The 14,413-nt window shown below is 40.4% G+C and overlaps 1 protein-coding gene across 1 annotated transcript; it reads right to left on the reverse strand.

Moving 5' to 3' along the window:
- Window positions 1-1,400: 1,400 nt before the first annotated feature.
- Window positions 1,401-13,248, reverse strand: ccn1l1 (cellular communication network factor 1, like 1). The gene is made up of 5 exons (XM_060912427.1): window positions 12,934-13,248; window positions 12,157-12,370; window positions 10,893-11,249; window positions 10,506-10,714; window positions 1,401-3,852 (listed from the first exon to the last, which is right to left on the reverse strand). The coding sequence occupies exons 1-5, from the start codon at window positions 12,991-12,993 to the stop codon at window positions 3,547-3,549; spliced, it is 1,146 nt and encodes a 381-aa protein (XP_060768410.1). The 5' UTR covers window positions 12,994-13,248; the 3' UTR covers window positions 1,401-3,546.
- Between the last annotated feature and the right edge of the window lie 1,165 nt (window positions 13,249-14,413).

Genomic DNA, 14,413 nt, shown 5'->3' on the forward strand with positions numbered 1-14,413 from the left:
CTCTACCAATGAAGAAGTCTTCCCCCTCCCATCAGCCCCTACACCTGATATCAAATCTATGTTTTTATACTGTATGTATATATATATATATATATATATATATATATATATATATATATATATATATATATATGCACACACACCTTTTACTCATTTTGCTGATGCTTTTATCCAAAATGATTTACAGTTGAGGAAGGCTACAATTAAGATGTTGAGGCTTAAAGGCCCTGTTCAAGAACCCAACAGTAGCTACTTGGTGATGTTGGGACGTGAACTCATGACCTTCCAATCAGTTGTTCCAATGGTTTTGTAGGGTTTAGCAAGATACTGAAAGTGATGTGTGCTTGTGGTAGGACTGATTACTGCACTTTAAGGAAATAAATTTGATCACATTATAGATGATTCCAAAATAATTCACTGGAGATCAGAATTCAGAGCTACTCACTACAAATTTCACACCAAGTCATAGATATTATAAGCACTTTATTTATCAAAAAATTTAAGTCCATAAATATGCATATAAAATAGAATTGCTGATCATTTTTTATTCACCTCTGAAATAGAGATGGTTTTAAAACTGCCACTCCACCACAAGTGAAGTCTGTACAATCAGGAAATAAAGGATATAAATATGAAACCTGTACAAGACACATTTACAGTTTTTACATTGAAGATGCCCTCTTCTACTTTTGCAATTAAACATGTATAAATGAGTTACAATGTTTTTTATAAAATATTATATAGCGTGTCATGTTAAGGATTAAATAGTAGCCTGCACAGACAATAAATGTACTTTTAGATCAAAGTGTAGCAACACTGCCTGTCAAATTTGACTGAAGTTGTCTTGAAGATATAGTTTTTGAAAGGTTACATTTTCCAAGAAAGATACAGCATATATACACAAAAATCTGTACATCACTTACATAAATTAAAAAGGGAGCAAGCCAGGGAGTAAATGAATATTGTTTAAAGTTCATTCAAGAAAACTGACTCTCTCTCTCTCTCTCTCTCTCTCTCTCTCTCTCTCTCTATATATATATATATATATATATATATATATATATATATATATATATATATATATATAATCTCATTATCTCTAGCCACTTTATCCTGTTCTACAGGGTCAGAGGCAAGCTGTAGCCTATCCCAACTGACTATGTGCAAGAGGCGGGGTACACCCTGGACAAGTCGCCATGTCATCATAGGGATATATATATATATATATATATATATATATATATATATATATATATATATATTTTGTGTATATATATATATATATATATATATATATATATATATATATATATATATATATATATCCCTATGATGACATGGCGACTTGTCCAGGGTGTACCCCGCCTCTCGCCCGTAGTCAGCTGGGATAGGCTCCAGCTTGCCTGCGACCCTGTAGAAGGACAAAGCGGCTACAGATAATGAGATGAGATGAGATGAGATATTTTGTGTGTGTGTGTGTGTGTATACACATAGGTATTTGAATGGTAGAGCAGTAGGTATAATATGCTGTGTTTCATTTTTGCTGGGAAGTCAGGACTTCCGCGTTCTCAGTCGGAATTATCAACTGGAATGCCTCCTGAAGTTGGATTTCCAACTTGAAAAGTCAGAGGAACCTCACCATACCCAATGTCAAAATCCAAAATGGCTGCTGTGTGCATTAACAGTAGTGAAAGCTGTAGTAATATACTGTTTATTAGCACTTCTGTTTCATTAAACCAGTCATACACACAGTACTGTGTAACTTCTATCTGTGGGCATGTTGCTATGGTGTTTGTATGTGCAAAATACCGTGTAATTCATTGCTATCAACTGGTATTGTTAACAATGGCTAAACTGGTTAGAACTATCCTTGACTTGCAAGTGATGTCAAAGCAAAATAGAAACCCGGATGTCAGCCATGTTGGTGGATATACAAATGCGAGGTCAAGCGACATTCTTATCAAAACATAGTCACGCATGCGCAACTTTCTTTAAGCGTTCTTTTAGCTATGCCATATCTTTGTGCTGTATATGGTTGTGGTCACAACAGTACTCGTGACCATGGTACGAGCCGATTTTTTAGAATTCTGTCCATGATTCGGAAAGAAGGCGAGGAAGTATGGAGAGGGGATGAGCACAGCTGAACAACATCGGCAGGCCTAATCTAACAGAGGCTAAAACCAAAACAGCTCGTGTTTGCAGGAACCATTTTATCTCAGGTGAGATTCAAAAGCTTTCTCAATAATATCGTGGAAGAATTTTATTTCATGTTGCTAGAATTTTGTTATAAAATGAGTGTTCTCTTGTTGTGGTTCACTCAGTCGTTGTTATAATTTTAACGTGTTAACATTTCGCTTCTAGGAGCGCCAACAAAATTATACAATAGAAACAATCTAGACTGGGCACCCACTCAGAAAATGGGCTATGTTTCATCCAAGGTCAGACTTGACACTTCGGCAACCAAATCAGATAGAACACGAAAACTGGGTACTCGATGGTCAGTAGAAGCATCTTATCTTCAGAAAAGTCTGATTTTTTTTAAATAATATGGGTCAAAACCACACATATCTAGCTTCTCTTTGTATTGAATCTTCGCTCGACCATTCAAATCATGGCAATACTGAGAAAATTCAGCATTGTTTACAGACATGCTTTCAGCGGCTGCCATCCTAGTTGCTTTGTATATCCACCATCATGGCAGACGCTCATGACGGAGCACATTTTGATCACGTGGTTGCAAGTCATCTATGCTAATTCTTGGAATTGTTTTCCTGGCTAGTTGTGTCAACTCGAATGTGTTGCTATTCCCAGCTCCGACTTGTGACTTCTGAGGTAAATGGAATACAGCTGTGTAAATGGAACACCAAAACTGTTTCTCAAGACAAAACTTGATGTCAATGGAAAATATCTATACATTGATTGTCTATGAACAATAGTCTCATCGTCACTGCCAAACCCGATCCGGGCTTGAGGCGAACCATGTTTAGTTGGCTTGGCCAGAATTGCAGCAGTAGGGTGGCCGGTTCCTTTCTGTGCACTTGCACATTCACACCTATGGGCAATTTAGAGTAGCCAGTTAACCATCAACCACTGGGTTCAAACCCAGAACCTTCTTGCTGTGAGGTGACAGTGCTAACCACTACACCACCGTGCTGCCACAAACAATAGTCTATGATCAATAAAATTGATTGTCTATGACCAGTAGTTATCAAAAATTATCAATAGCATGACGAAAATGCACCAGCTGTACAAACCTAATATGAAATAGAAAGTTTGCTGAATACATTATCATTAGCTGAAACATTATACATTTGTAGAATTAATAATTTGTGTATTATTATTATTATTATTATTATTATTATTATTATTATTATCTTATGCATAATTCCTGTAGTTTTTAAAAGTTTTGGTCTTTTGATGAAAATGCAGCCTGTTTTGCTTTATGGAATAGATGGAAACATGCTGTGTGTGTGTGTGTGTGTGTGTGTGTGTGTGTGTGTGTGTGTGTGTGTGTGTGTGTGTGTGTGTGTGTGTGTGTGGGCGGGTCTAGTATTTGAATGTGTGTATATCATTGGGCAGGCTAATGGATTTTGGGTGCTGTGTGGATGATTGGGTGCTACAGCTCTGAGTGCAGCTGCACTGAATGATCCACATGATGTTGCGGGTGAATTCTTGCCCTTGTGGGCAGTGGAAGTGCATGCGCACCGTGCGGGTGAGAGTGGGCTCACAACAGCGGCCATCGACACATGAGCCGCACGAACGCAACCGGTGGTGGCTCACAGTGGTGCATCCAGCAAATGTCAGGGGAACTGGCTCGCGTGGTCTTACGGTTCTCTGACACTTCTTCCCTTTCTGAGGAGGTACAGAAAAAGTACGTTTGTTATAAAGCATGTGATAGTAGGTTCATGTAACAGGAAGGAAATGTGAAGCAGTTTTACGACACTAGTACTCTCTCCCTCATACTGAAAATAGTGGATAGTATGCGCTCATTTTGAACTTCACCAAGTAACCTCTGTAGCATTGATTTGGTATATCTTAATCTGTACTGTTTAATTTACCTATCTCACTCACAAAGACATTTAACACACTATAATATCAATTTTAAAAAGTAAAAAATATTACCCTTGCTGCTTGTTTGAGCAGTTTCCATTAATTGTGATTATAACCAGCTTATAGCTACTAATATTCATTCTGCTTCCCTAAATCAGCCCAGAACACGTGCTTCAGAATGTATGCTGTGATTTTCGTTCATCCTGTACACTGGTGTAGTCCTGAGTTTGACAATATGAAAGCAACGCTCACCAATTATGTCAGCAAACACCTCAGCAGGAAGCTAGGCTTAGCAATATACAGTATGTATGCACTTCCCTACAAAGATCATGTTCTACAGTGCAAGGAGACACTTAAGAAAGCCAAGACCGACTGCTATACCATTGCCATCAGTGGTATAGAGAAACCAGAGAAACCCAAGAGCTCTTTTCCACACTAACAATAAACTGTTCCCACCTGCTAATAATTTATTTCTGACTACTAAAATTCTGACTTGGAAAAAAAAAGAAAAGAAACAGCGTAATAGAAAAATATTTATCTGCCATTTCAGTGATCTTCCATCCCTTCTCTATTTTTATACCACTGGAAAAATATTGCATAATTGATCAAGGCATCCAGTGTTCCCACTTCCAACCTGGATGTCTTCTAGTCAAAACACATCTTCCCTCAGCATGTCCACTCGTAACCAAGATTATAAGCATTCCTCTTATTCCTGACTCTGTTCCCACCAACTTTAAACTGGCTGCAATCACTCCACTTCTTAAAAACCCCGGGCTTCTTTACCCAGAGGAACTCAGTAATTACAGATTTCTAAGAGTAATTTCTAACATGACTTTTCTGGGCAAGCTCTTCGAGCATACTCTAGCAGCTCAGCTCAAAGAACACTTTGCCTCCAATGACCTGTTTAAGGAGTTTCGGTCTGAGTTTACTGACACGTCAGGGTTACAACTGAACTGTGCCGAGTTTCCCAAAAGCATCGTAGCACAAAGGTCATCGTTAAATGTTCGACCAAGCAGCACAATGAACACTCTCTCTCCTAGTTAAAATGCTCTTAGCATTAAGAGGCTTTTGGGAAACCTGCCCCTGTTGCTTGTGGCTGATTATGGATTGTTGAACATACAGTGGTGCTTGAAAGTTTGTGAACCCTTTATAATTTTCTATATTTCTGCATAAATATGGCCTAAAACATCATCAGATTTTCACATAAGTCCTAAAAGTAGATAAAGAGAACCCAGTTAAACAAATGAGACAAAAATATTATACTTGGTCATTTATTTATTCAGGAAAATTATCCAATATTACATATCTGGGAGTGGCAAAAGTATGTTAACCTCTAGGATTAGCAGTTAATTTGAAGGTGAAATTAGAGTCAGGTGTTTTCAATCAATGGGATGGCAATCAGGTGTGAGTGGGCACGCTGTTTTATTTAAAGAACAGGGATCTATCAAAGTCTGATCTTCACAACACATGTTTGTGGAAGTGTATCATGGCACAAACAAAGGAGATTTCTGAGGACCTCAGAAAAAGTGTTGTTTATGCTCATCAGGCTGGAAAAGGTTACAAAACCATCTCTAAAGAGTTTGGACTTCAGCAATCCACAGTCAGACAGATTGTGTACAAATGGAGGAAATTCAAGACCATTGTTACCCTCCCCAGGAGTGGTCGACCAACAAAGATCACTCCAGGAGCAAGGCATGTAATAGTCAGTGAGGTCACAAAGGACCCCAGGGTAACTTCTAAGCAACTGAAGGCCTCTCTCACATTGGCTAATATTAATGTTCATGAGTCCACCATCAGGAGAACACTGAACAACAATGGTGTGCATGGCAGGGTTGCAAGGAGAAAGCCACTGCTGTCCAAAAAGAACATTGCTGCATGTCTGCAGCTTGCTAAAGATCACATGGACAAGCCAGAAGGCTATTGGAAAAATGTTTTGTGGACGGATGAGACCAAAATAGAGCTTTTTAGTTTAAATGAAAAGCGTTATGTTTGGAGAAAGGAAAGCACTGCATTCCGGCATAAGAACCTTATCCCATCTGTGAAACATGGTGGTGGTAGTATCATGGTTTGGGCCTGTTTTGCTGCATCTGGGCCAGGATGGCTTGCCATCATTGATGGAACAATGAATTCTGAATTATACCAGCAATTTCTAAAGGAAAATATCAGGACATCTGTCCATGAACTGAATCTCAAGAGAAGGTGGGTGATGCAGCAAGACAATGACTCTAAGCACACAAGTCATTCTACCAAAGAATGGTTAAAGAAGAATAAAGTTAATGTTTTGGAATGTCCAAGTCAAAGTCCTGACCTTAATCCAGTCGAAATGTTGTGGAAGGACCTGAAGCGAGCAGTTCATGTGAGAAAACCCACCAACATCCCAGAGTTAAAGCTGTTCTGTACGGAGGAATGGGCTAAAATTCCTCCAAGCCGGTATGCTGGACTGATCAACAGTTACCAGAAATGTTTAGTTGCAGTTATTGCTGCACAAGCGGGTCACAACAGATACTGAAAGCAAAGGTTCACATACTTTTGCCACTCACAGATATGTAATATTGGATCATTTTCCTCAACAAATAAATGACCAAGTATAATATTTTTGTCTCATTTGTTTAACTGGGTTCTCTTTATCTACTTTTAGGACTTGTGTGAAAATCTGATGATGTTTTAGGTCATATTTATGCAGAAATATAGAAAATTCTAAAGGGTTCACAAACTTTCAAGCACCACTGTACTTCCTTTGGACATTGCTGCAGTATGCCATCTTGCACCAAGTAAAAAAATTTTATTCCTTACTGAGTGTATATCTCTGCGAGATTGGAGTTTGTTTAAACTGACAGGGTTTAATCAGACTTTTCTCACTTTTCCCCAAGGCTCAGTTCATGGTCTGATATTATTCATTAAATACAGGCTTTCCCCCTTACCAACATCATTACATGGCGTGGTCTACAATTCCATTGTTATACTGATGAAATGCAGATTTATACAGTCACTGGCCACTTTATTAGGTACACCCATACATCTACTGTTTTATGCAGTTCTCTAATCAGCCAATGACTGTGAGTTGGCCTAGTGGTTAGTGTGTCCACCTCTCAGCCGGGAGATCGCGAGTTCCGCTCACGGTCAGGTTAATAATAATAAAGACCATAATAAAAAAATGGTATCTACTGCCATCTGGCAAGGCACGCTGCTATACAGATGCGAGTAGGGAGTCAAACTCCTGCGGTTACCAGAGGACTAGCCCCCCACTGTAACCCTAGCTGTATAAGCGAGAGGCCGAGGGCTATAGAAACGGAGATTGGTGCCACACCTGTACGCCTCAAAGAGCTGGTTAGTACTGGGACAGGAGACTGCCTAGGAAGACCAGATCTTGGTGTGGAAGGGACTTTGACTTTTTTTGAATCAGCCAATCCGTTCATAGCAGTACAATGCATAATATTATGCAGATACAAACAAGGGCGGCTGGTGCATAAGGGCGATTGGGCGACGCACTGCCAAAACGAAAAAAAAAAAGTTTTTCTTCTTTTTTTAAAACAAACTTTCACCAGCGCTGCTCGAGGCCATTTTAATGTGTCTCTGGGTATCATTGTCCAATCAGGGTGGTCTTGCTTCTAGAGTACCACCCCTTTTGGGGCGATTTCAGTCACGCTGAAAATCACCCAAGAGTTCACTGATAGAGTCCCATGTTAATATATATTTTTTCTCCTGACTGACACTTCAATGCAATCTCTATGGGTTCCGGGGGGGCTTGCCCTAACGTGCTTACGTCACTGCGAAGCGCGGCAAAGTTGCGTTCAATCCACTCAGTTTCTGAGGTGAGATGGATGCGGACATAGACATATAAACATAGACGCCGCATTCTGCGTAGAATCATACGTCATCCTCGCCGCCATATTGGATGTGGCAAAGTGGAGATTCTTCAACCATCTCTGGTATAGCGTCTAGACAGTAGCCGAGAATAAAGATGCCTCATTCATGTGCTGCGTTTAATTGTACCAACAGGTTTACCATCCGAACGAGATCACATGGGATTACCTTTCACAGGTGAGACTGGAAAAATACTTTTCAATACTGTTCCTTCAGTCTTCAGTTTCCCAGCTCATCTCCACCGGGTAGGTGTATAGTTATAAGCAGTGAGAATTAGATAATACAGTGCCACACTATGATGAACGTTTTTGAATGTATGATGAATGTTTTTAACCTTTCTGAATGTGAAGGAATCAGTGATGTATTTTGTTTTGGTATGACGTTAGAACCTGGCCGAACTCAGTTTGGCGCTCATTCAGCTCACTTTATTCAACGAGAGTAGGTCTGTGTGGTGACTCAATAAATAAAACAGTACATTTTTATTGTAATTCACTATTTCCAGTTTTTACACTATTTCCATCATTTATCATATTCAGTCTTGTAGGTTGGTTATTGTGGCCTCAGGTTTTGGTAGCTTGCTACGGTATGCTGACTGATTAGCTTACCTGAGCTATCTATCGCGTATCTGTCGCTAGTTTGCAGTGTACAGGGTATTTCGCACACTATTCATAACCATCACATTAAAAGTTATATGTGTTGTTTTGATGCCTGTTTGTTTCCCAAATATATACGTGTGTGTCTTAATGGGTGAATAAAAGGCATCGAGTTAAATATTATTGTAGAAAGGGGCTTTATGAAGTTCAGTCCATTTACTTGCATTGGTTTACGGGGAAGATTTGCCACATCAAATATGGCGGACACTCTGACGTATCCCAGCAACGGGGCCACCAGCTCAATGCGGCGTCTATGTTTATATGTCTATGGATGCGGAAAGCAATTCAGTGTGGTCCTTAAAAGAAGTTCCATTTAGTCAGCGATCAAATCTAGCTAAATTGGCAACAGAACAAGCTGGACCCCCCTCGACCAAATCTAAACATAAAACAAATTTTGACAAGGGGGGGAATCATATACTCAAGGTTTTACTTCAACATGGTCCCAGTGCAAATCCTGGTGAGCTGGCTGCAAGGACGCCTCAGTGGTTTTCTGCTACCCCTGCTTACTTTTCCACCCTGGAGGTGGTTCCACGGACAACACTGCTTGGACGGTCACTGGAGTTTCGGACATGCATCATTTGTTGGAGAAAATAAAAAAACATGAGTCATCAAAGATTCACATGGGCAGCTGCCTGAAATTTTCAGCTTTTGGGAGAGTGAACATTGCTACACAACCGGATGAGGGCTACAGGCTAGCAGTTCACCGCCACAACGATGAGGTGAGCAAGAACAGGCACATATTAAACCGGCTCACCCAATGCGTGAAATTTTGTGGAGTGTTCGCGTTAGCTCTACGAGGCAAAGACAAAACTGAGGGCTCCAGTGACCGTGGTGTTTTTCTGGGTTTGGTTGACTATTGACTTGCTACCTAGGTCAATTTACTTTAGTCCTGTGGACATTTATGCTCCGTGTAGACATAATGGGGGAAAATTGCCCCCCCTGAAAAAAAATTCAGGAGCCGCCACTGGATACAAATAAAAAGCTTCAGTTAATTTTCACTTCAAACATCAGAATGGGAAAAATTGTGATCTCAAATTGTGACTTTCACTGCGGCATGGGTGTTGGTGCCAGATGGACTGGTTTGAGTATTCTGGGGTTTTCACACACAACAATCTCTAGAGTTTACAAAGAATGCTGCGAAAAACACTGAGTGAGCGACAGTTCTGTGGGTGGAAATGAACGCCTTGTTGATAAGAGAGGTCAGAGGAAAATGGCCAGATTGGTTTGAGCTGCCAGGAAGGATATAGCAACTCATATAATCACTCTTTACAACCATGGTGAGCAGAAAAGCATCTCAGCATACAACAGCAGAAGACCACATTGGGTTCCACTCCTGCCAGCCAAGAACAGGAATCTGAGAATCAAGAACAAGTTCCTATTAAAGTGGCCGGTGAGTGTATATACACTGACCCCTCACACAGACTGCCTCCTTTTACACTGTTTGGGTGCCTGACTGATGTAAAGACCTGGTTGATTGCAAATGTTCTGAGGCTCAAATAACGAATCTGAGGTCACACTGATTGCATCCTCAGCCACCCTAAAGAAAATAAAGCCCCACTCAGTGATTACCTCTGACTTCATTACATCTATATCAGCTCAGGTTGGAAGCCTCTGAATCACGTTAAACTTCATCCTGGTATTTGATTCTCATATATGAAATGCTACCAGGCCAAAATTAATTACCAAACTTTGTTCCTCTGTTCCCTCTCTGCAGCTTGTCCCTGCATTATTGCAACACTGTTCTTTACAGACTCAGTCCAGGATCTGAACACTTTGCAGTATGTGCAATCATTGGCTACTATAGGGTTATCATCTTCACCAGACCACACCAGTCCCGCACTAGGCTGAGATTATCCTGGCTCCCAGTTTAACATACTGTAACAGTTTCTCTAAGTACAGTACACAATGATGTAATGTTATCCTATGTTCTTCACTCACCTTGAGTGGTAATGATGCCAGTAGACTACTGCCACACTCTCGGATCTGACACAGACGCGTCTCCTTGATGAGCCGGCATTCTGCATTACTATTGGTTACCCTACTGGACACGCCCATTCCACAGGTTGCTGAGCAAGGTGACCAATCAGTGGTTTGCAGGAAGCATGTCGGTGAGACGGGCACGTGGGATTGTGTGGAGGAAATCCACTCTAAATATAAACAACAGGGACAGAGCATCATCAGTAATCATAAGATCTCATGAATAAATATTATTACAAATGCATAATAATTTAATTAAAGTATTATATTATTATAAATGTACAGAAGGGAAATCTGGCCTGCATGCAGTATGCGGTTATTGGAGAAGCCCTCTTGCCATCCACCTACCATGATATGGTGCTCCTGCACTGCTGTCCCATGGTGTCGGTGCCATTACTAACAGTTCATTACTGGTGATGTCATTATGTTTTTCATATTCATGAGGCGTGCTTTCGAGCATTGTGTCATCTTCAGCAATGTGGTTGTCATCATCACACACCCACTCTTGACAGCAGCGTCCAGGTAACTTGGTGAGGCGAGACCGGGCACAGCGCCAGTCAGGGAGGGACACATGGTGAGGGCAGAGAGGCATACAGCCCACCACACCATCCATGCAGGTGCAACGGTGCTCACAACTAGGCTGGAAGTCTTCACCGTGCTGGTAGACTCGGCCATCCAGTTCACACGGCCGACCTTGAGCCTCGGCTGTTGAGTGGAAGTAGTGAAGTAGCGTTAATAATTGTGCTTCAGGGAAAGCATGGGTACACATTGAGGGTTAGATGGTGAAAGAAGTCTAAAGTCCTTCCTGCGCCATGCAATCGGTGGGTGCCGAGCTCAGTTTCTATAGCCCTCTACAGCTAGGGTTACAGTCCTCTGGTAACTGCGAGAGTTTGACTTCCCCACTCACATCTGTATTGCAGTGTGCCTTGCCAGACAGCAGGTACCATTTTTATGATGGTCTTTGGTATAACCCAACTGTGAGTAGAAAGCACGATCTCCCAGTCGAGAGGCAGATACGCTAACCACTCGGCCCACTCACGGTAGATAGTGAAGAACGAGACATAACTATGTTTTCAGAAACCAGTGTCATGTTGTTGTTTTATGATCCATTACAAATCATGAAACATAAACATGAATAATCCTTGGCTATATTTCGCTATAATAAACATGAAAGATCTTTTTTAATCATATTTATTTTACAAATTACAAAAAATTATATACAGTTAAAAGACCAGATGAGACAAGAGTAATAAGGTGAAACACATGTTCAAACTTGATTTGTATGTATAGAACACAAGATAACTTATCTTGTTTTTATTATTTGCACTCCGATCTGCGCACACAGGAGGATTCCTGAGCACTTTTGTTTGTGTTTCTGTTGATATTGTTGGTCTGATTAATCATCAAGATCAAAATAAAATGCATCAAATATTAAGAACATTACAGTTCACAATTGCAATGCTTCAGAACTAAAAGAGATGGATTGGTTCAACAGGACATCCGCTGATACACAGTGAACAGGACATGACAGTTAAAACAAGATACCAAGATACATATTCTGTTCTCATATGAGCTTAGAGTTTGTTTTTCTGACATGAACATGCCCCCTCACCTCGGCACAAGCCTCTCTCTGGGTCTCCTTTGGCCCCTAGATGGCAGCGCAGCCCCTTGATGTGGTCACAGGGCTCAGTGGCACTGCAGTCCTGATTAAACTGCCTGGCACACACCCTGCAGCAGCCACAGGAGTCCAGCACAGCACTGATACCAGGCAGGCATGAAGGTGGAGATGAGGGGCATGAGCACTTACGTGGACACTCGCCCTGGATCTGGAACAAAGGTACACAAAGAACAAGGAGAGAAGATGAAGCATCATGTGGCAAGCAATACAGTTCAGCAAGATATTTATTTGCAAAATTAGTAATGATCTATAATTGAAGTAATGTATCTAATAATATAACACACCTTTTCAAATATCTCTGAACAGTGTGACAGTAGCTGATTCCAAATGTAAGAAAAATACTTCCTGTGATCACTCATGACAGTGAATTCCCCTGAAGTTCATTGGGCTGAAACTCAAAGGCAAAACCCGAACTAAACTCCAAGCTACATTTGTCACATGTGATTAGTGCAGAGAGTTTCTTCAAAGCCAGGACAGGACCATAAGTTTAATCCATAACTGTGCACAAATTATTTTAATCAAATAATTATTCCATAATCACTTTTTAATTACTCTAATCAATGGTACTTCATATATATATTTCCAACTGTACGCATGTTAGGACAAAAATCCAGGGGAATTAATTTCTCTCACAATTAGGGATTATACTTGAGATCTTTTTAATAAATACTATTTCAGGTCTGCATTCTAGATTTTAAATTTAAGACTCACCTTTACAGCACACCAGGACACAAGCACCAGTGTGAGAACGTATGATCGCCTTAAAATCATCTTCAAAGGCAACACTGAAGCTTTGTGTAAGAGCGTTGGAGTTACACTGCTCAGAGCCCAAAGAAATGGAGGATTAGATCAAATATCAAACAAGAAAATTCAACTTGTCCCTCAGTTCTCCATCAGCTTTGTCTTCTTCAGTTCAATTCTGTTTGTTTGCTGTTTTTCCTACAATCCAACGTCTGACTGCTCTGTGTATGTGCGTGCGTGTGTGTGTGTGGTTGAGTATGAGTGTGTGAAATGCCAGCAGCAGAGGATAGCTTGGTTCTGCTTGAAGAGATTCCCTCAGTGGCTACGGCTTTTATAGCAAACAGCAGACAGCCCCCTCTGATATATCACACACACATGCACACACACTCACGCACACACACACAAAGCTTGGCAGGTGACTATGATTGGAATAATACACCTAGTAGTTGCCAGTCAGCCGCAGGCATACACCTAACTAGTAGACATAACCACACTACTACTACTACTACTAATAATAATAATAATAATAATATTATTATTATTATTATTATTATTATTATAAACAGACACTGTCTATGACACCCCTACTCATTCATAGGTTTTTCTGCATTTTTTTCTATTTTCTACACTGTACAACAATACTGAAGACATCAAAACTATGAAATAAAAAAGTGAACAAAAAGTGCTTTATGTTCCATATTTTAGATTCTTCAAAGTAGCCAGCGTTTACCTTGATGATGCTTTACACACTATTGGCATTATCTTAGCCAGCTTCATGAGGTAGTCACCTGGAATGCTTTTTAATTAACAGCTGTGTCTCGTCAAAAGTTAATTAGTGCAATTTCTTGCCTTCTTAATGCGTTTGAGCTCAAACAGTAAATAGTAAATAATAAAAATACAGTAAATAGCCCTGTTCCACAACTGTAGTAATCCATATTATGTCAAGAACCGCTCAGCTAAGTAAACAGAAACGACACCCATCATTACTTTAAAGGGATCCTCCAACGGATTTATTCTTATGTTAAGTAAAAGTATTCGTAGATTTCAACAGTCAAACATTAATTTTCGGAGACCAAATCGTGTTCTAGAAAAATTTATGTTTATTAAAATACCAGCTGGACCTCCTGCAGAAGTGATGTATGCAATGACCTGACGTAGTGGAAGCTTGGAGCAACTCGGCTGTTTATAAGAAAGAAAGAAAGAAAGAAAGAAAGAAAGAAAGAAAGAAAGAAAGAAAGAAAGAAAGAAAGAAAGCACAACTTTATTCATCACACACTTGTGAAATTCCTCTCTGCATTTAACCCATCTGAAGCAGTGAACACACACATGCACACACACCTGAGCAATGAGCACACACACATATCCAGAGCAGTGGGCAGCCATGCGAACAGCGCCCGGGGAGCAGTTGGGAGTTAGGTGCCTCGCTCAAGGGCACCTCAGCCCAAGGCCG

The sequence above is a fragment of the Neoarius graeffei genome, chromosome 28, assembly GCF_027579695.1.
Source record: "Neoarius graeffei isolate fNeoGra1 chromosome 28, fNeoGra1.pri, whole genome shotgun sequence".
Taxonomy (NCBI): domain Eukaryota; kingdom Metazoa; phylum Chordata; class Actinopteri; order Siluriformes; family Ariidae; genus Neoarius; species Neoarius graeffei.